The following is a 19,832-nucleotide window of genomic DNA, read 5'->3' on the forward strand; positions in this document are numbered from 1 at the left end:
GCAGCCTGACAAGGCTGGACTCACTCAACAGAGGCCGACCCCGTGAGCAGAGGACTCAAGGCCAGGCAGGGCCCAGGGCCGGCACTTGACGGGGAGACCGTGACAGGGTGGGGGGCGGCCAAGCGGGCAGCGTCCCCCGACCCTCGACACCTGCGGGAACTGCTGGCCCAAGGGAGAGCCCGGCCTGGCCTTGGTCTCCGCCTCCCAGGACCCTGCCCAACTCCCTGTGCTGTGGGGCTGGGGAGCCAAGGCCAGGGTCCTCGAGGCTCTCACTGGCCAGAGCGCGACACGGGACACCAGAGAGTACACTGAGAGTTCAGATCGTTTCATTGAAAACCAGCCCAGGCCATGCCCGGTGGGATCCTGCACACGCTGGGCCACGTCGCCCACCGCTCTGCAGCAGGGCTGTGGCCCAGAAGGTGAATGAGGGCTTCGGAGACGGCCCCCGATGCCAGCAGCCGGCCTGGAGCCACCCCAGGGCTCCGAGTATCGCTCCTGGGCCTGCCTGGCCTCAGGGCTCGGCGCCCTCACCTCCTGGGACACACCAGCAACGCCCACGCTTCCTGGGCTTCGCCTCGAGGATCCCCGGGGCCGGGCCGGGCCGGGGCTTGGAGGGAGGTCGGCTGCCACACCTCACATCACGGCCTCCATATGCAGGGTCCTTAGGGCCTCGGAGATCTGTGCGCTGGGGTCCATCTGGCCGTACATGCCCACCAGGAAGGCCCGGTGCAGCAGCACAGCCGCGTGCTCTGTGGGGGAGACGGGGCCCTGCATATCACGCTGGCCACAACATCCTGGTCGCAGTGACCAGACCTCGGGACTCCCAAGAGCCAGCTCTCGGGGGACGCGCCTCCGGACTCCCCGAGGGCTGCCAGGGCCCCGGGCGGGGAACCAGTCCTCACCTTGGCACAGGAGAGTGTACTCGGGCAGGTTCCTGAGGGCCGTCTGCACCACCTCAAAGTCCTGGCTGCCCAGGCAGTACATGAACGTGGGCAGGAAATCCGCTGCGATGCTGAAAGAGCCACGCGCTTCAGTGGGAACCTCCGCCCCGTGCCCACGCCAGACCCCTCCCCGCCGACAGGGGCGCTGAGCCGCCTGGAAGCCTGGTTTGGCCACCAGGCGGGTCAAGCGGTGACCTGGGTTAGCAGGGCCCGGCGGTGGCGGCGGGACAGAGGCCGGCGGTGGCCTCACCTGGGGCTGTTCTGGATGGAGCGCAGGGCCAGGCTGAAGGCGAGGTTGCGGCAACACTCCTCGGCCGAGCACATCAGCCGCTGCAGGTTGGTCTGATGGGGGGAATGGTGGGAGTTGTGTGACCAGGGAGTCCAGCCCCCATCTAGGCCCCTTCACCTCTTGGTCTTGTGATGGTTGGTGGCAATGGCAGGGACCCTAGGCTCCTATCCAGAAGGCAGGACGCATGTGCCATTGGCCAGTCCCAGCCCAGGGCTGAAGGTGGGCCTGCCCTGGCGGCGGCTCGACTGTGAATACCTGGGCTGGGGCCCCACCCAAAGCCCGGCCTCAGAGGACTCCCTGGGGCTCAGCGCGGGCACCCCGTGTTGGGGCGGCCTCGGAGGGCTCCCTGGGGCTCAGCGCGGGCACCTCATGTTGAGGCGGTGGCCCTGCGGGGTTCTCCACGGGAGCGGCTCCTCCCAGCTCTCCCTCAGCCGCATCCAGCTCACCGAGAAGCAGCCCAGGACCTCGGGTCTCCGCCGGGACATCTCGTCTATGTCATTCAGAGCCTCCAGCAGATCTGACACAGAGACGACCAGGCCAGAGCTGAAGGGCCAGGCAGATCTCTGCCCACCCCACCCCAGCCACCCAGAGGGGGCAAGGCCCGAGCACCACAGGACAGAAAGCACTGGAAAGCATGAGCCCAGGGATGCCCCGGGCAGTCACCTGCCCCAAGCTCCGCAAATGCCCGGCCCTGCCCCTACCAGTGGCCTCCAAGTAGAGAGAGGGGTTGACCCCTCATGGCAGCCCCAAATCCAGGGTGCTCTCAGCAGCAAGTGTCCCCATGGCCCGACTCCATCCAGGCCGCCCAGCCTTAGCTGTCCTCTGACGATGGCCACTGGCCCTGCCCACCCTCTGGCCCTGCCCACCCTCTGGTCCTGCCCACCCTCTGGTCCTGCCCACCCACCTGACCTCTTCCTGCCGCCCCCCCCACCACCTTAGGGGGCTGCCCTGCTTTTTGCTGTGTCTGAAGCAGAGCAACCACCTCCAGCTCCCCTGCGCCCCTGAGTTTCTAAGGCCCTCTCTGGGGGTGCTCCCCACTGTGAGGAACGGCCCACCCACCCACAGCCCAGCATGGGCTGGGCTCACGCCAAAGTCAGTGCCCAGATGGCTGCTGCCCGCAGCCCCATGGGACCCAGGGCGCCAACCTGGCGCTGAACTCAATGGGTGAAGCAGGGCCTGACTCACCCTCCACCGTTTGGCCCCGGGAAAGCCGCTTCATGTAGGGTGCCATCTCGGCCGCGGTCAGAGGGGTGAACAGGGAGACGCTGACCAGGGGTAGGGAGCCGGCTGAGCTCTCCTCTGGAAGACAGCGGCAGTGCTGCAGGAGGGCAGGAGGGGCAGGACGCGCCACACAGAGGCACCAGGGCCTGCCCTCCCTCCCGAGAGCACAGCGGCCACCGTCCAGGCTCCCAAGGTGCCCGCACACAGCAACGCTCCACAAATGGGGTGGAGCCAGGAGCCGGGAGCTGCCTTTGGATCCGGCCATGCACCTCTGCGAGTCTCTCCCTGCTGGGTTTCTCGCAATGTGGGCCAGGACCCACTGGGCACAAGACAGGATGGACCCTTGGGACCCGGGCCTAGCACTCTTCCGACGGCACAGGAGAGGCGTGCTGCGGTGCCGTGTCACCTCAGGCAGGGAAAAACCAAGGACAAGCCCAGCCCAGTAGGACCAGGGGAGGCTTCCTGGGGAGGGACATCTGGGACAAGCGCTGGTGGATGGTGGATGCGCTGGGGGTGGGGGGGTGGGGAGAGCCATGTGCCGGGGTGGGGGGGTGGGGACGGCCATGTGCCGGGGCGGGGGGGTGGGGACGGCCATGTGCCGGGGCGGGGCGATGTGCCGGGGGCGGGTGTGCTGATGCTCTGTCAGGCACCAGTCAGCGCTTCGTCCCCGTGAGGTGGGCCAGGGGCCAGCCAGCAAGGTCCCAGGCTCACAAAGCCCCCATCGGGACGCCTCAGACGGCCCAGGGCTGGTTGTGCAGCCGGGAAAACCAGGCCCTGTAGGACTGCTTCCTGCAGCCCCCGCCAGCCCCACTCACCCTCGCCCTCTTCGTCCAGGCCTCGGTCAGTCCTGTCATCCCTGCTGGGCAGGCTGAGCCCTGCAAGGAGGGATTTCAGCATCACCAGGTCACTGTTGTCGAAGGACAGGTCGCTGGGGAGAGAAGATGCTTTCACCTGGGAGGAAGACACTGGCAGGCAAAAGGCTGGGTCAGGGGTCAAACTAGGGCAGCATGGGAGGGCATGGACACAGGCACGCAGGAGAGGCCAGGACGCTCAGGGGGAGGGCCGGGCGGGGAGGCCACGTGTGCATGGAACGGGACAGAGAGCTGCAGGGGTGGGTTCAGACAGCTCCCGCACAGGGTGGGGCGGCCTCTGCGCCCTGGGATGAGCACCACGTTCAGCAGCCCTCCCCCGCCTTCCCAGGAACACCCTCCAGACCCCGCTGGACCGTCGCCGGAGGCCCGAGGCTTCCCTGCAGCCCGTGGGCACTCACTGGAGTGGGTCGGCGTGCTTCTGCAGGAAGGAGATGGCTGCTGGGGCATTGTAGGTAATGTACTTATGGATGAACTGCACAAACTTGTTGATGAAGGTAGCCAGGTGGCGGGAGGACTTCCTGTAATTCTGCAAAGCAGAAGCGGCACCCTCGAGCTACTCTGCCCCGTGGGGCCAAAACAGACCCTGTGCTCCCATCTGCTCCCAGAGCCTCAGGGCACAGACCCCACCGCTAACGAGCCCCCTCTGCCAACCACTGGGGCGTCACGGGCCCGAGGGTGGCCGGCATGGCCTGTCAGGGTGTGGACACAGCCGTCTGGGGCACGTGCCCAGATGGATGAGGGGCTCGAGGTGGCACAAGCAACACGCAGAGAGTAGCACAGAGGGTCTGGGCTAGGATTCTGAAGGACATATAGGCCCCTCAGGCACATGAGGGGCAGCAGGCAGGGACTTCCCAGGCGGGGAGCTGGTCCCCAGGCCAGGTGGCCTGGCCTGGGCCCTGGCTGCAGAGGTCCTCCCAGTCCCTCCCCGGGTGGATGAGGCAGGCCCGGGCCAGGGCGGAGGGAGTGGAAGGGAGCGCGAGGGCGGGCGGCGGGAGCACACACCAGCAGCAGGCGGATGAAGGACAGCAGGCAGTCCCACAGCGCCCCCTGGTGCTCGCTGCGGAACACGTGCGGCTGCAGCAGCTCCAGCAGGCCCAGCACGTGCAGGAAGCAGCTCAGGTGGTTCTGCTGCCGGAACTCCTGGAAGTTGAGGTGGGTGCGGCCGTGCAGGAGCGCCGCGATCATGGGCAGATGCCTGTGGGCGCAGTGAGGGCCCAGTCAGCCCTGGCCAGCCGGCTCACCTGGCGCACGTCCCCAGGAAGGCCCCACTGCCTGCCCCGAGAGCCAGACCCCGTGCTGCCCCCCAACACTACCCCCTGCCCTAGGAGGTGGGGATGAGATCGCCCCTTTCTGAGGCCCACCCAGCTCCTCCCACCTGAGGCCCAGTTCAGGCCTCTGACTTCCCTCTGTCAACCTCAGCCCATGGGAACATGCTTTTTTTTGTTGTTTTTTGTTTGAAACGGAGTTTCGCTCTTGTTGCCCAGGCTGGAGAGCTGCAGACACCCCTGGTTAAACCAGCGTCTGGCGAAGACGGGGCTTCTGGGACAGCACCTGAGCAGCAGCAGCGGGTGCGCCACCGCCAGCTTCCGGCAGGCCATGCTGGCATCCGCCCCTCGGTTCTCCGATGCCCGGGAGTCGCTCGTGTCCGCAAGGAGCGTGATGAAGCGGTGGATGAGTCCGTCCAGCTGCAGGGAGGGGCGCTCTGAGGCTGGGGCTGCTGGCTCCCCTCACTTGCCCGCCCACACTCAGCCTGTGGCCGCCAGCTGTGGCCGCGATCCACCACGTGGCACGCCATGAGCAGAGGAACTGGCTCCTTATGGCTCCCACGAGCACCTCGGGAGGGCAGGCAGGCCACAGCCAGCCTCTGGGAAAACCCCACACAGAATAAAAGCAAAGCTCAAAAATGATACGATGAGCAGGAAACAAGCCAAAACTACACATCGGCCAGGCGGGCGTGGTGGCTCACGCCTGTCATCCCAGCACTCTGTGAGGCCGAAGCAGGAAGATCACCAGAGCCCAGGAGTTCAAGACTAGCCCGGGCAACATGGCAAGACCCCATCTCTATTTTTAAAAATACAAAAAGGTTAACTGGGTGTGGTGGCACGTGCCTGTGGTCCCAGCTACTCAGGAGGCTGAGGTGGGAGGATCACTTGAGCACAGGAGGTTGAGGCTGCAGTGAGCTATGATGGTGCCGCTGCACTCCAGCCTTGGCAACAGACACCCTGCCTCAAAAAACCCCCCCGCAAAACTGCACATCAAGTGTGATTTCAATGAATAAAATGACATATAAGTGAAAAAAGCCGCAAGCAAAAATGATTAGAAAAAGTCAGCTGCCCTCTGTGGTACCAGCAGAAGACAGGCTGCAGGTTCCGGCCAGCGGTGGGGAAGCGGGTATGGGAGGCCCAGCCCTCCCCACCAGGGTCACTGGAGAGGAGCAGACGCAGCCGTCCACCAAGACCCCATGCACGAGTCCCCAGCAGCTGTCACTGCCCCAAACTGAACATGACCCCATGTCCACCAGCAGGTGAACAGATAAACTAACGGCCGATCCACACAATGGCAGGACACTCCGTGCCCACACCACCACGACTCTCCAGACTGTGAACAGAGCACCCGCAGGCTCCCTCGGTATAAAACTCAATGCAGACAAACCCACAGGGCCACAGGGCGGCGCGGACCAGGAAGGGGCAAGAGGGGAAGCCGGCGATGGCCATGCACACTGTGGCCTCCGCCCTCCCTCCCTGCCTGGCCAGGGCACCTGGGATGGTGGCGGGGAGCAGCAGAGTTGTGCCCTCACCTTGCAGACGCTGCTGCTGGCGGCCCCTTCGCTGTGCAGTAGGACCTCAGGCACGGGCACCCGCAGCTCCGGCCGCTGTAGGTAGAGCTGCAGGAGGAGGTCTCGGCAGCGCCTGCCCAGCACACTGAAAGAGATGGAGCAGGGCTCACCAGGCAGACGGGGCCCCAGTGACAGGGGTGGGCGGACGGGACCAGGCGTGATGGGAACCCACCCAGGGCTGGGCCTCGACCCCCTCCATGGCTCACTCCCAGGCAGCATCTGGGGCCGGGGGGCCTGAGCACCTGTCTCCCCACTGCTGGATGCAGCCTGACAGGTGCTCCGTCACCTTCCTGACACTCTCATCGTCCCCACGGCAGCAGCTGAGCAGCAGGGGCAGCCGGGCCTGGATGAGGCTGCAGGCGGCTGCGTCCCCGTCCTGGCTCCGTGTCTCCGCCTCGGCCAGGATCAGCTCCACCAGGCTGATGAGCTCTGGGCCCTGGACCCGCAGCACCAGCTCCTCCCGCCGCTTCTGTAACAGCTGCCTGCATCAGCCCCGGCGCACCACCCCCTCTCCCCGATGGGCCATCCCCTCTCCCGGATGGGCCACCCTCCCAAGACCTGCCTGTGGGGTGCGCTGGTCCCGCCCCTGCCAGATTCTAGGAACGTGGATGCAGGCCCAGAGGAAGTCCAGAGAGGCGGAGGGGTCGAACCTGTGGGGAGGCACGGGTTCCACTGAGTATGAGGTGTCTCGTCTCCACATGGGAGATACCAGTCAGAGCCGGCGCTGGGAGAGTTCTGGTGAAGGCCAGCGTGCCGCGGTCCAGGTTGGGGACAGGGAGGCGCCCACCTCTGCTCCCGGCTCTTGCCCAGCAGGACTCGGATGCACTGGTGCAGTGTGGGCCAGCTGGACTGATGCGTGAAGAGGGTCAGAAGGTAGGGGCGGAACGAGGGCACCTGGGCCTGACCTTTGTCCTGGGGAGGGAGGAAGAAGCCCGGATGGCCTCACCTGGGCCAATGGCAGGCTCTGCTGAGGTCAGCTGACAGCTTTCCCAATGAGCCACTCAGAGAGCCGAGACTTGGGGTGCTGCCGGTGACACCGGCCCCGTCATGTGGTGCTGGAGGGCCCCTCCTGGTGGCCGTGCAGCATCTCCCCACCTCTTCCCATGGGAGCCATGCCGCAGAGCGGAGGTGCCCGGGGCTCCATGCAGCCTCTCTGGTGAGGCCATCCCTCCCCTGCGGGGGACCTGGGGAGCCCAGCACCTGCCCTCCCTTCTCCTGGCCACAGCCCCATTCCCTTCAGGAAGATGGAGGCCCCTACATGATCTACAGGATTTGGCAGGGCCGACCCCACCCCATCCACCCACCCCGTCCCCACATCTGGCTGGTCACAGTGCTGGTCCACAGGTGACTGTGACCCTGGCCTGGGTTCTGCTAGGGCCAATGGGGGACCTGCCCTTCCTCTGGGTTGCTACAGGGACACATGGCCTGAGAACAGGGGGGCTGCTGGGGCCCCTGCAAGGCTCGCCTAGGCCAAGGCCGCTGCACTTCAGGTCAGGAAGAGCCTTTACCCCGGGGTGGGTCCCCGTGCTGAAGCTGGGTGCCACCCACCTTCCTCCGGGAGAAGAGCAGCCTGTGCTGCAGGTCGGGGCAGCTGCTGACCACCTCGGGGTCCAGCATCTCCAGCCAGTCCACCAGGAGGCCTGACGAGGGCCCCAGCCGCACGGCCTCCAGGCTGCAGGGAGAAGGTGGCTCAGGGAGGGGCAGTGCCGCCCACCCACCCGCCCCGGCCGTGTGCAGCACCCCAGCTCACCTGCCGCCGTCCGCACCCGGCTTCCCCCCAGCCAGGGGCTCCTCCTCCTGCAGCAGCAGGGAGCTCACCACCACAACGGGCTTACAGGCTGGAAACGGGGAGGCGGCGTCCGCAGTGGCAGAGAAGAGCGCAGTCAGCAGCTCCTCCAGGTGGGGGGACCTCACCTCGATCAGCCCCTGGAGGACTGCGCAAGGGACAGAGAGACATGTGGGTCACTCCCAGGTCGGGGGGGGCTGCTGAGTGGATATGGGCTAGCCATGGTGGAGTGTGGGGTGAGCGTGTGTGGGACACAAGAGCAGAGCCCACCTGGGGCCAGAGAGTGCGGCCGGGAACGGAGAGTGCGGCCGGGGTTGGAGAGTGCAGCAGGGGCAGGAGAGTGCGGCCGGGGCCAGGGCTCACTTTGCTGGGTGCAGCAGTGATTGGGGGCCCCCCAAGGAGGAAGCTCCAACTCATTCTCAAGAGGCCCCGCCCTGGACCATCTGGGAGGGGACCTCTGTGGGCACTTCCCGGGGACAGTGCTGAGCGGCCACTGTCCGCCCCCCACTGGTCAGCAAGAAGGAGCCTCAGGTTTGGGTCTTCCCAGGGCCCCAGTGGCCCAAGGGGACGGGGCCAGGACGGTACCTTTGCTGATCAGCTCCGGCTCCACGCTGCACTGCTCCCCAGACCTTAGGGTGGCGATGACGGCACGGACGGTGGAGCTGACCGCCTCCAGGTCCTGACGGAAGGCCAGGGCCTCGGCCAGGCGCAGGAGCCCCCCTCGCACTGCGGGAGGTCTGTGTGAGTGCCCTGTGGCTGCAGCCCTCACCCCTATCGGTGTACCCCATCCAGGGAGGCCCCACGGTAGAAGGGCTCCCCTGGGTCCACGTGGGTACCCACCCCCCAAGCCACGCCCCGGGCCTCGGGGTGCCAGGCAGCTTGGCCGCTCCGTGTGAGCCCCCATCCAGTGCCCCCCAGCCATCTGCCAGCCTGGCGCAGTCCTCACCGTCGCTGAGCCTGCGCCCGGCCGAGGCCTGGCTGGCAAGCATCCTGAGCTGTGACCGCAGGGGCCCACCCTCCACGCCGGGGCTGTCCAGCCACTGCAGCATCTGCAGGAGCACCTTCAGGAAGAGCGAGGAGAAGCCGGTGTCCTGCGGCACACAGCGCTGCGGGGACAAAGTGGCACGTGGCTACCCTGGCAGACGACACACGGGGACCCGGCACCCGAGGCCCAGAGCAGGGGCCATGAGGCTGCTGAGACCTGCCGCGACCGGCACTTGGGGCCTGGGCCAACCTCATCCCACCTCTTGCCTGAAATGGTGCCTCCTCTGCACGGGCCCAGACGACCTCACAGACACCCTTTCAAAACCCCCCCCAGCTGGTGAGGGTTCCCACGCGGTTCAAAGCAAAAAATATACACAAACACACAAGTAAAACACAGTCCCAGGCACCAGCAGGTGGGGAAAGCAAGGCAGGAGCGCCGAGCCTGGGTGGTGCGAACAGGCGGACGCCGCACCGCCCCCACCTCCCGTCCCGGGGGAATGTTCACTGAGAAAAGGGGACCCTGCCACCGCTCCCTGGGGCACTGTCCTTTCTCACTTAGAAACTGAGACCCAAGACCCACAGAGGAGCAGTCACAGGACACCCGGGCCATCCTGCGGGAGGCAGAGCCCTCAATGCCCTCCTCCCTCCTCCCACCCGAGAGGCCCACGCCCGGGCACCTGGTACTGGCAGAGCTGGCGCAGCAGCGGACAGGCCAGGAAGTGGCTGCGGTGCATGGACATCACCAGGGCGCCGCCGTGTGGGGAGCTGAGCAGGGTGGCGAGCGCCTGTAGGACACGCACCGTGATGCCTGGCACCTCGGGGTTGCCCTGGACGACGCGGGCCAGCTCCTGGCCCAGGGCCTGCTGCAGGGCAAGGGCCACGGGTCGGGGACTGGAACTCTGCCACCGAGGGTCCGGGCTGAGCGGGAAGATCTGGAACAGGGAAGGCCAGTGTCAGGAGGAAGCGGAGGAGGAGGAGGAGGAGCGCAGTGGAGAGGCTAAGCGCCTGGTGCAGCTCCGTGCCAGAACCGCGTCCCATCATGTCCCTGTTCATTTGTAGCCCCCACCTTGTGGCCTGAGGGGCCCAGGGCCCTTGAGACCTGTGATGGGGAGCGGTGAGGGACCCCAACACCCAGGAGCTGCCCCAGAGGACGAAGGTGTCCAGAGCCTGCCCAGGGACCACCAGGCTCTCCATCAGGAGGCAGTGAGGCCTGCTGGATCCCCAGCTCCAACAGCCAGACCTTAGGCGAGACCTGTAACCTCAGCTTCTGTACACATCAAACCGGGTGCCCCGTGCAGAGGGGTGTGCAAGGATGGCAGGGAGGGTGCAGGGCGACCCCTTCCCCAATGTTGGCCTGAGCCTCCATCTGAGAGCATGGGGATGTGACGTGAAAGCAGCGTGCCAGGGTCAGGCGGTCACGCGTGTAAAGGCCGCTGTGTATGCGAGGCGGCAGGGGAGGCTGCACACAGGAAGACGGGCAGCAGGTGGAGCCCCACATGCAGCGGCATGGCTACCTGGAGGAACATGCCAGCCAGGTCGTCCTCAGGGCCCAGCACCCGGAGCTGGGTCCCTGCCCGCATCCGGCCCTGGCCTGCGGGCTGCTCCGGGCTGCTCTTCGGTTTGGGTGCCTCTGTGCTGTCTGCAGAGACAGGAGAACCGTCAGTGGCTGGACACTTTCTGACGTGCTGCCAGCGGTGGGAACTGTGCAAGCCGTGGCGAGTCCTGCCCGGGGACTGTCACCCAGGAGGAAGAGCTCAGACCTGGGCTCTGTGCTCCCCAAGGACCCCAGGTCTCGCTCAGGACCACAGGGATCTCAAGATTCTGAACAGGAACCTGCATGCTGGCCGGAGGCAAACGCCGCCCAAAGACCGGCCAAGAGCCTCTGTGGGGGCCCCTCTCAGGTGGCATCAGCAAGTGTGCACCGCCCCGTGTGGCTGTGCAGGCCCCGTCCCCTCCCCAGGCTGGGTCTGTGCTGGCCCCACCCCTCCCCAGGCTGGGTCTGTGCTGGCCCCACCCCTCCCCAGGCTGGGTCTGTGCTGGCCCCGTCCCCCTCCCCAGGCTGGGTCTGTGCTGGCCCCATCCCCCTCCGCAGGCTGAGTCTCTGTGCTGGCCCCACCCCTCCCCAGGCTGGGTCTCTGTGTTGGCCCCAGCCCCCCACAGGCTGGGTCTGCGTGCGGGCCCATCCCCTCCCCAGTACCTCGGCGGGGTGGCAGGGAGGCTGTGAGCAGGGAGTGGAAAGTCTGGCCTCCGCAGGCGCCTCGCTCATGCTGGACCTCCACCAGGTGGGCCATGTAATCTGCAAACAGTAGTAGGGTCACGCCTGGGCGCGGCCAGGGGCCAGGGAGCAGGTCCTTCCCTCTCCACAGAAACCAGAATTGGGAATGCCCCCACGGTCACCAATGCTTCCCAAGGACTTCAGAAGCTGGGTGGGCTCAGTCAGCACTGAGGCCCCAACAGCTCCCTCCAAGCTCAAAACACGGCCCGAGCGCGTGCCTGGCCCCAGGGTTGGGGCAGGCCCAGGCTCCCTCCTGACTGTGCCAGCCTCACCAACCCACAGCTCTAAGCCTGCCCTCGAGTGCCACCCACACCCACCCGACCTCGGATCACCCACCCGCTCGCACCCAGGCCCCAAAAGCCTGGCCGGGCTGGGGTTTGGTCGGCGTGTGTGAACCCACTCCGCAGGTCCCCAGCATCTTACTCTTGTCCATGATGTTCTGCTCCAGCGTCTGCGGGTCGTGGGCCACTGCCTGGTCCAGGAACTGTAGGAGTTTGCTCATGCTGGACACGGGGATGCCAAACGACTGCACGAACAGCAGCAGCTGCTGCGGCTCCAGGTCCTGCAGGGCTGAGGGTGCACGCGCTCCGTAACGCCACCCGCAAACCTGGGCAATACGCACTCGGGATCCCACCCGAGACCTGGGGCTGCCTGTGCGCAGTGACTCCACCCACCTGAGACCCTGGGCCATGTGGGCTCGGTGACCCCACCCAAGACCTGGGGCAGTGCACACTCGGCAGCCCCACCCGAGACCTGGGGCCGCACAAAGGGGCAGCAGCCCGGGACTGCCTTGCGCCCTGGATGGCAGCTATGTGGGCCCCGTCTCCGGGGGTGGGTGGGCGCTCCAGAGGGCCTATGGTGGCACGGCACGGTACACTTCCCAAGCTGCACGCAGGCCGCTGTGACTATCTCCTCTCAGCGCTCAGGGCAGCGCTCTTGCCCTGAAGCCATCGGTGGCTCCCAGGGGCACACAACAGCCTAGACCCCTCGGCAGTCATGGGTTTCCAGAGCCAGCCCCACTCACTCACCAAGCTGCCCCCCATGTCTCCTCACTGTGAGCAGGCACCAGCCCTACTGACTTACGTGGGCCCAGGCCCCTTGGCTCAGCCCTTGCTGGGGTCCCCGGCTGCAGCTCCAACCTCCAAATCCTTCAGGGACTCACCCAGAGGCCCTACCACTTCCCCTCCTCCTCTCCAACCCCAGACCACTTTGTCTTCTTTCCCTCCAGGACCTGTCTCTCACTCTAGACCCTTAAGCCTGACAGTAAGACCCTCTCGGACGGGGCCAGCACAGGCTACTCTAGGTCTCCTAGGGTCCAGCACAGCCTGTTGTGGCCAGGACATAGGATATGCAGGATCCTCCGAGGCTGCCCGGCCAGTCTTCTCCTCTGCCACAGCCAGAGGCCGCCCAGGCCCACGAGGAGCAGGCGAGGGGCCCGGGACCCCCGCGCTGGCAGCCCCCGCCCGAGCCCAGCCTGGGCCGTACCGGCGTCCACCAGGCGGAGCACCTCAGAACGGATCATGCGCAGCTTCAGCCAGTCAGGAAGCAGCAGCGCCTCCTCCGACGTGTCCACCAGGAAGGCGGTGGGCAGTGGCTTCTCCTCCGGAAACCAGATGTCCAGCAGTGCCTGGAACTCGCTGTCGTCGGCTTCAGGAGGGACAACAGGTGAGCAGCCTTCAGACCCACCGGGAGCCCAGCCCCAAGCACAGCTGCTGCCAAGGCTAGAGGCACCTCCTCTCCCAAGGGGGAAACTGAGGCTTGGGAGGAGCACAGGGCTCCCGTGCTAGGTGAGCACTTGCTATGTGCGGATGCTTTGCGTAGGTGCACGCATTTGATCCTCACAGACGCTGCAGGAAGGCAAGCAGCATCACTGCCATTTTGTCTTGGCCAAGGGGACGTGTGCGTGTCCCTGTCCAGCCCTTGCCCTTGGGGCTTTGCTTGGCTGAACCAGGTCCCATTCAGCTCTCTGGCTCCACAAAGCCAATGGGAAACCCCACAGGCCCAGGCCCACATGGGGCCAGCTTCCCCTGCTGCCCTTCCCAAGGGCGACGCCTGTGACTGTATCTGCCTCCCAACAGGGGTCACCACCCTGGCACAGCCCACCCATGTCCACCCGAACCCCAGCAAGAGGGTTCTGCCCCCTTCCCTCACTGACAGACACAATGGGGTGAATGTGCGAGCAGCTCCTGGGGTCAGCCAGGAGTAAAGGGGAAGGCTGTGGCCGCAGAGGGGGTGGCTGGGTAGGCGCCAGGTTCCAAACATTGCGCTGGCCGGAGCGTCCTCAGGGTCACACGCCTGGGCCCCGGGGAGAGGACCCGCTTGCCTGGCAGCCTCATGTCGCACCTCCACACAGTGAAATCCCGAGTTTGCCGCCTCCCAGGCACCGCAGGCCTGCACAGTTAGGCTGGGGCAGCGAGGGCTCTGACCCCAGGCTGTACCAGGCCCTCCAGCTCAGGACTCTACAGGCTGGGAGGTCCCACCGCGCGGGGATCTCCCACGCGTCCACCAAGTGCTCAGAGACACGCGGGGCGGACTGCAGCCTCCTCTTCAGGAGAGAAGCCAGGACATAGGGTGCAAGGGCCAGGGGGCTTCCCGCCCAGAAGCAAGGCAAGGACGCGGAAGCCGCTGGGTGTGGTCAGGGCCGTGGCCCGCCTGGCACGAAGCTACCCCTCCGGCGCCTGTGGCGGCTCACCTCGCGGCGGGCCCAGCGTCAGCAGGATCACCATGGCATGGACCACGAGGATGTGCATGGTGGCTGTCTCCCCACTGCTCCAGCGTAAGAAGACCTGGTCCTGAGACTCCGACTGCACGAAAGGAGGTGGGGTCAGGGCCGTAAGGTTCGGGGACCCTGGGCCAGCGCCGAGGGCACCAAGCCGGCACCAAGCGCGCCGCGCGGCCTCACCCAGCTGTAGACCTCCTCGCCCTCCTTGCTCTGCCGCATGCGCCTCACGTAGCGTGAGAAGATGGACAGCAGAGCACTCAGCACGGCGTCCGACGCGGCACTCGGGGAGAGCTTCGAGAAGAGGTGGGACATGATGGTGGAGCGCTCCACGACCAGCCGGGCCACGTCCTGGCATGTGGACAGGGGGGCGTCAGAGGCTCCGAGGCAGCTCTGCTCTCCGGCCAGCTGGGGCGGCCTCGTCGCAGGCACACCCTCACTGGGATCTTTAGCAGGGCCCGCGGCACCGCAGACCCTCACTCAGCCGCAGGCCGCCAGGGGAGACAACCAGAGCTGGGTCGGACTCTCCAGGGGGGAGGGAGGACACGACTCTCACGGCCAGGGACAATGACCAGGCCCTGAAAGCGGATGCTCCTGCCCTCTGCCCGGCAGCCACCATCTGTTCACCTATCGCTCATTCCCTAAGGACTCGGGCCACGAACTTTCACTAGGTCACAGTGCAGGTTGTGGACAAGAGGACAGCAGTGCAGAGTCAGAAGAAGCCCAGTGGAGAAGGATAGCACCCAGGAGAGAAGTTGGGAGTCAGCGCCACACGTGTGAGCTAGAGATGCTGAGAACAGCAGGCAGGTGCCCAGTGACCTGGGCCCACAGCCCAAACCCTCCTGGCATCGGGGAGAAGGCTAATGGTTCAGATTCCACCCTGCTGTGAACAAGGCACCCTCACCCTCGTGGCTTCGCATCCTCAGGGTCTGGGGAGAAAGGCTCCAGGGAGTGAGTGGTGACTAAGGGACACAGGTGGCCACGGGGTCATAGAGGCCCCAGCACAGCAGCCGTGACGGCCCTCCCACCCTCAATTCCTCCCTGCAGCCCAAGAAGCCGCCAGCCCAGGGCACTGCACCACTGCCCCATACCCTCCCCAAGGTGGGGTCTTTGTGCTGACCCCGTCCCCTCCCCAGGGCGACACAGCTGGCTGGCCCCGTCCCCTCCCCAGGGCCACACTGCTGGCTGGCCCTGCTGCCTCCCCAGGGCCACACTGCTGGCTGGCCCCGCTGCCTCACCAGGGCCAGGTCGCTGTGCTGGGCCTGCTCCTCCACAGGCGTGTGCTGGGACAGGTAGATCAGGTAGGCGCTGATGGTCTGGGGGTCAGTCTCCATGTGGATTGCCTGGAGGGGAGGGTGGTCTGAGTGGCACCAGGGCAGGGGTGTGGCCCCTCTCATCCCTCCCTGCCGCGGCCCCGGTCAGCGCCCTCACCTGCTGCAGGGCCAGGGCTGTGGTGCTCCTGACGCTGTCGAACAGAGGCAGGCGGGGCAGGTCCCGCAGCAGCCACTGATAGCCCTGCAGCACATCTGTGTCCCCTGCGTCCTCCTCCATGGGGGGCTCCTTCTCCTCCCCGTCCCGCAGGCTGCCCTCCGAAAGCACCAGCGACAAACCCTGTGGTGGATACCGGTGAGCTGGGCCAGCTTTCAGCAGTGCGGGCAGGGTCTCACCCTGGCCCCAGGAGCACACGCATGGTGCTCTCAGAGCCCCGAGGAGAATGTGGCGCTTGCTTCCCAGGGCAGATGCCGCAGGTTAAAGGGAAAAACGAGACTGAGCTCTTTCTGTTAAATGCTTCTGTTCAAGTTCCTGAAGCCACTCTGGACCCTCCCATCACCAGCAGGAAAGGAACACCGGGCAGGCAGCAGGGTCCACCTTCACGTTTCACTAGCGCATCCCTCCTACGTGGGGAATGAACTTAAAATACAGTCGGGGTAAACTGAACACTCATTTTATTTTTACTTTTCCTTTTTAAGACAGGGTCTCATTCTGTTGCCCAGGCTGGAGTGCCAGTGTGATCACAGCTCACTGCAGCCTCAAGTGATTCTCCCATCTCAGCCTCCCAAGCGGCTGGGACCAGGCTGCACGCCGCCACACCCAGCTCATGTTTCTCATCTTTTATTTTTTGTAGAGATGGGTCTCACTATGTTGCCCAGGCTGGTCTCAAACTCCTGGGCTCAAGTGATCCTCCTGCCTCAGCTTCCCGAGCAGCCAGGAACACAGGCACACACTACCACACCCGGCCAATGTTTTCAGTTTTTGTAGAGATGGGATCTCCTTGTGTTGCCCAGGCTGGTCTCAAACTCCTGGACTCAAGTGATGCTCCCACCTTGGCCTCCCAAAGTGCTGGGATGACAAGAGCAAGCCACCGCGCCAGGCCTACTCATTTTACTTCTTTATTTTTCATTTATTTATTTATTTTTTTTGAGATGGAGTTTCACTCTTGTTGCCCAGGCTGGAGTACAATGGCACAATCTTGGCTCACCTCAACCTCCTCCTCCCAGGAACAAGCGAGTCTCCTGCCTCAGCCTCCAGAGTACCTGGGATTACAGGCCCCTGCCACCACACCCAGCGAATTTTTTGTATTTTTAGTAGAGATGGGGTTTCACCATGTTGGCCAGGCTGGTCTCCAACTCCTGACCTCAGGTAATCCACCTGCCTTGGCCTCCCAAAGTGCTGGGATTACAGGCGTGAGCCACTGTGCCGGGTCCCCAGCCTACTCATTTTAAACACAAAGAGCGTGCGCAGGAAGACCCGCCCACCACCTCACCTTCATGGCCAGCACGCGGGAGGCCACCTGGGAGGAGCCGAGGCGCCGCAGGAAGTAGTCCAGCACCTCACACGTGGTCTGCTCATCTGCCTTCGGGCCCAGGAGCAGGTCCTGCAGGCGGCCTAGCAGCTGCCGCTGCTTCTGCTGCCTCTGCGGGGAAGAGGGGGCTCTCAGGGGTGCAGGTGACGGGCCAGGCGGGTAGGACGTGGGCTGCACGGTGGGTGGACTCAGGGACGGGCGGCCCTGACCTGCCGCTTCTTCGCCTTCTGCTCCTTGCTCTCGCCCTCGTCGTCCTCCTCCCCGGAGGCAGCATCGTCCACAGCATCGTGCAGCAGGAACTCGCACAGACACTGCACGGGCAGCACGTCCAGGGAGCCCTCGCTGGACTGCACCAGGTCCGCCAGCCAGGGCATGGACTGCGAGGAGGCCTGGGCAGGCGACAGCGGCCCCGCTCAGCGCCTTCCGGGCCCAACACCTGCCGCCAGCCCCCTGGGTGACCGCGGAGCCGGAAAGGGCGACATGCAGCAGCCAGCTCACGGGCCCCGCATCCAGGTGTGTTGTGCCCGCTTCTGGCCACCAAAGCCTCCGGAAGGTTCCGGGCCTCCCGAGACCACCATCTCTACCTCCTGGAGCCTCGGCACTCACCTGCCGCTGGATGATGTGGAGGAGGAAGTCGGGGTTTCGGCTGCGGCACAAGAGGTGCCCAAGGCGGAGGGACTGGTTGAGGCTTTTCACTTGATCCAGGATGTGAGGGGGAGGCCTCCGAGGGGGCCCTCTGAGGGTCACAGGGGACATGGTGCATCAGCACGCCCTGAGCGGATCACCCCCAGAACCCCTCCTCCTCCCATCCCTGCTTCAAGGGGCAGCTGACAGCCCGAGAAGGGCAACCCGTCCTGACCTGGGATGTCCCCAAGGCCTGGCCCCACAGCAGTAAGCCAGGGATGTGGGGACGGGGCTCAACGGGCCTTTCAGGGTCTGCCGCAGTAGTCGGCTCCGCCTGCTCCTTCAGCCTCTGTCCCACCCACACCAACCACCCACAGGTCCTGACGGCAGGCGCGGAGCAGGGCTGTGCGGGCTGCGTACTGGGGGTCCAGGCTAGTGAGCTGCGACAGGAGGAGGCTGCTGCTCTCAGTGATGGTCTGCTTGGTGGACGCGGCCGCCAGGTGCCCCTCGAAGGCCAGAATCTCCTGCTTCTCCCGCTGGGCGGTCTGCAGCTCACGGTTCATCATCTCCGTCCGGGTCTCCTCATCCGTCAGGGTGCACGGCGGGTAGGAGTAGTTGCTAGGGCCAGACGGGGGAGCATGTCACCCTGCCCCTCATGAAGTGGGCTCACTCCCAGTGGACCACGCTCAGGGTCAAGGAGGGTAAAACCCCTATGGCTGCTGCTGCCTGCTGCACAGCAGTCAGGAGCACAGGGAGCCCAGGAGCATCCACAGGGCTGTCAGAGCTGAGACCACGGCGAGAAGCCACGGTGCTGCCCAGAGGCGCGGTCCAGCCACTGCCTCGTCCTCCACAGGCAGCACGCCTGCCCTCACCAGAGCCAACGCCGGCAGCATCAGAACCTGGCCTCCTCCCGGGCCACCTCCCTTCCACGCCACCTATGCTGGGAGCACAGCCTAGTTTGACAGCCACGCAGGCTCCGCCCGCCCCATCCAGCGACAGACCTGCAGGGCAGGGACTCTCTGCCTACAGAGGCACACGTGGCTTCGGTGTGTTCCAAAACCCAACTCCCCGTGGCTGCTCTAATCTGAGCTCTGTCCCCAAGGCCCCAAAGTCAGTCTGCTCCTTCACAGGTGGGGGGAAGCAGCTGTGTCTCCCACCTCAGGACACACACGCGCCCACTCCCCACAACACACAGGCAGACACACACCCAGTCCCCACAAAACCACGGGCAGACACATGCCCAGTCCTCACAGTGCAACAGCCCCACACGTACCCGATCCCAACGCCACAGACACACACACCTGGTCCCCACAATAGCAGGGCCACACACACTCCCCGTCCCTATGATGCCACAGCCTCAGGCGCCCCTTCACCTTGGCCACTGCCCTTGGTGTGGTGCCCTCACTGGTGAGATAGGATGCTGGCCCCAGAGCTCATCGGCCCTCGCCCTATGTGGGCACCAATGCTGCCAGGCACAGCTGGTGGTCAGCCCTGGGCGTCTCCTAGGCAGGCTGCGCCGACTCTCATTCCACCCGCACTGAACTGTCCTTGAGGCTCACCCACGGCTGAGCCCACACAGGGTCACACCTGGCCCACTGGGCCTGGCTCCATCCTGTCTAACCCATCTCTGGCCGGATTCTCTTGCCATGCCCTCCAGCGTCGCACCACCCCCAGCCTGCCCGGTCCCCACTCCTGTCGGCAGCATAAGCGCTGCCCAGGAGGAGCTGGGGGGGGGCCTGCGGACCTCCCCGCTGGCCTCCGTGATGCCACCTCAATCCACACCCCCTCTCCCCGCAAGGGAAAGAGAAAAGAACAAAGTGCACCGGCTTAGATCCAGAAGCTCAGGTCCATGAGTCAACAGAAGATGCAGATGCAGCACAGCCCAGGAGACAGCAGGGAACACAGCCCCAGTGGAACGAGACCAGGCCCTGCTCCCCGCCCTGGGCCCGCCGAGGGGACACGCAGACTCACTTGGTCATCACCATCTCCATGAGCATCTTCAGGGTCGGGTACTCCTCCCACGCGGCCAGGCCTAGGGAACCGGAGGGTGCGGAGCTAGCCAGGCTCCCCTGAGCACCAGGCGTGTGACCGCACCCTCTCCCAGCTCCTCCTCTCATCCCCAGCTGGGCTCATCCAAAGTCCCAACAGACAAACTGCCCCAAAGGAATAAGGACCAGCAGGGCCACGTGCGCGCGTGGGGCGGCCAGCAGAGGCTCACCGATGTTCTCCGGGTTGAATGCAGCGACGACCAGCAGGAGGGGCCAGGCCTTCCAGTAGAGGGTAGAGATGGCAAGGTTCGGAGGCTGGTACCTGGAAGGCAGGGGCGCCCTGACTCAGGCCCAGCACACCAAGCTCAGTGCCAAGGATCGGCCGGGCCAGGTGGCAAAGCTGGGGCAGGGACGGTACTGGCTCCGAGCTCCTCCCGGGACTGCCCTCCAGTGACACCTGTCCAAGCATGTGCATGAGCCTGACTCTGGGCTCC

The 19,832-nt window shown here is 65.4% G+C and overlaps 1 protein-coding gene across 2 annotated transcripts in view; it reads right to left on the bottom strand.

Annotated features, from left to right (window-relative positions):
* Positions 1–309: 309 nt before the first annotated feature.
* Positions 310–19,832, bottom strand: part of INTS1 (integrator complex subunit 1) — a 33,946-nt gene continuing 14,423 nt past the window's right edge. For both annotated transcript variants that reach the window (XM_032145621.2, XM_058434374.1), the window contains exons 17-48: positions 19,569–19,660; positions 19,322–19,382; positions 17,771–17,968; positions 17,333–17,462; positions 16,936–17,115; positions 16,688–16,837; positions 15,355–15,534; positions 15,162–15,266; positions 14,107–14,274; positions 13,897–14,008; positions 12,690–12,851; positions 11,628–11,774; positions 11,127–11,225; positions 10,444–10,568; positions 9,607–9,861; positions 8,892–9,051; positions 8,531–8,671; positions 7,910–8,093; positions 7,708–7,831; positions 6,947–7,071; positions 6,722–6,809; positions 6,402–6,628; positions 6,121–6,244; positions 4,875–5,008; positions 4,326–4,518; positions 3,722–3,849; positions 3,267–3,379; positions 2,416–2,529; positions 1,677–1,747; positions 1,192–1,283; positions 903–1,012; positions 310–749 (exon numbers count right to left, since the gene is read on the bottom strand). In XM_032145621.2, the coding sequence (XP_032001512.1) occupies positions 634–749; positions 903–1,012; positions 1,192–1,283; positions 1,677–1,747; positions 2,416–2,529; positions 3,267–3,379; positions 3,722–3,849; positions 4,326–4,518; positions 4,875–5,008; positions 6,121–6,244; positions 6,402–6,628; positions 6,722–6,809; positions 6,947–7,071; positions 7,708–7,831; positions 7,910–8,093; positions 8,531–8,671; positions 8,892–9,051; positions 9,607–9,861; positions 10,444–10,568; positions 11,127–11,225; positions 11,628–11,774; positions 12,690–12,851; positions 13,897–14,008; positions 14,107–14,274; positions 15,162–15,266; positions 15,355–15,534; positions 16,688–16,837; positions 16,936–17,115; positions 17,333–17,462; positions 17,771–17,968; positions 19,322–19,382; positions 19,569–19,660 (4,408 nt within the window). In that variant the 3' untranslated portion in view covers positions 310–633. The remainder of the gene's footprint in view (positions 750–902; positions 1,013–1,191; positions 1,284–1,676; positions 1,748–2,415; positions 2,530–3,266; positions 3,380–3,721; positions 3,850–4,325; positions 4,519–4,874; positions 5,009–6,120; positions 6,245–6,401; positions 6,629–6,721; positions 6,810–6,946; positions 7,072–7,707; positions 7,832–7,909; positions 8,094–8,530; positions 8,672–8,891; positions 9,052–9,606; positions 9,862–10,443; positions 10,569–11,126; positions 11,226–11,627; positions 11,775–12,689; positions 12,852–13,896; positions 14,009–14,106; positions 14,275–15,161; positions 15,267–15,354; positions 15,535–16,687; positions 16,838–16,935; positions 17,116–17,332; positions 17,463–17,770; positions 17,969–19,321; positions 19,383–19,568; positions 19,661–19,832) is intronic.

Source organism: Hylobates moloch, unplaced genomic scaffold (genome assembly GCF_009828535.3).
Source record: "Hylobates moloch isolate HMO894 unplaced genomic scaffold, HMol_V3 SCAFFOLD_24, whole genome shotgun sequence".
Lineage (NCBI taxonomy): Eukaryota > Metazoa > Chordata > Mammalia > Primates > Hylobatidae > Hylobates > Hylobates moloch.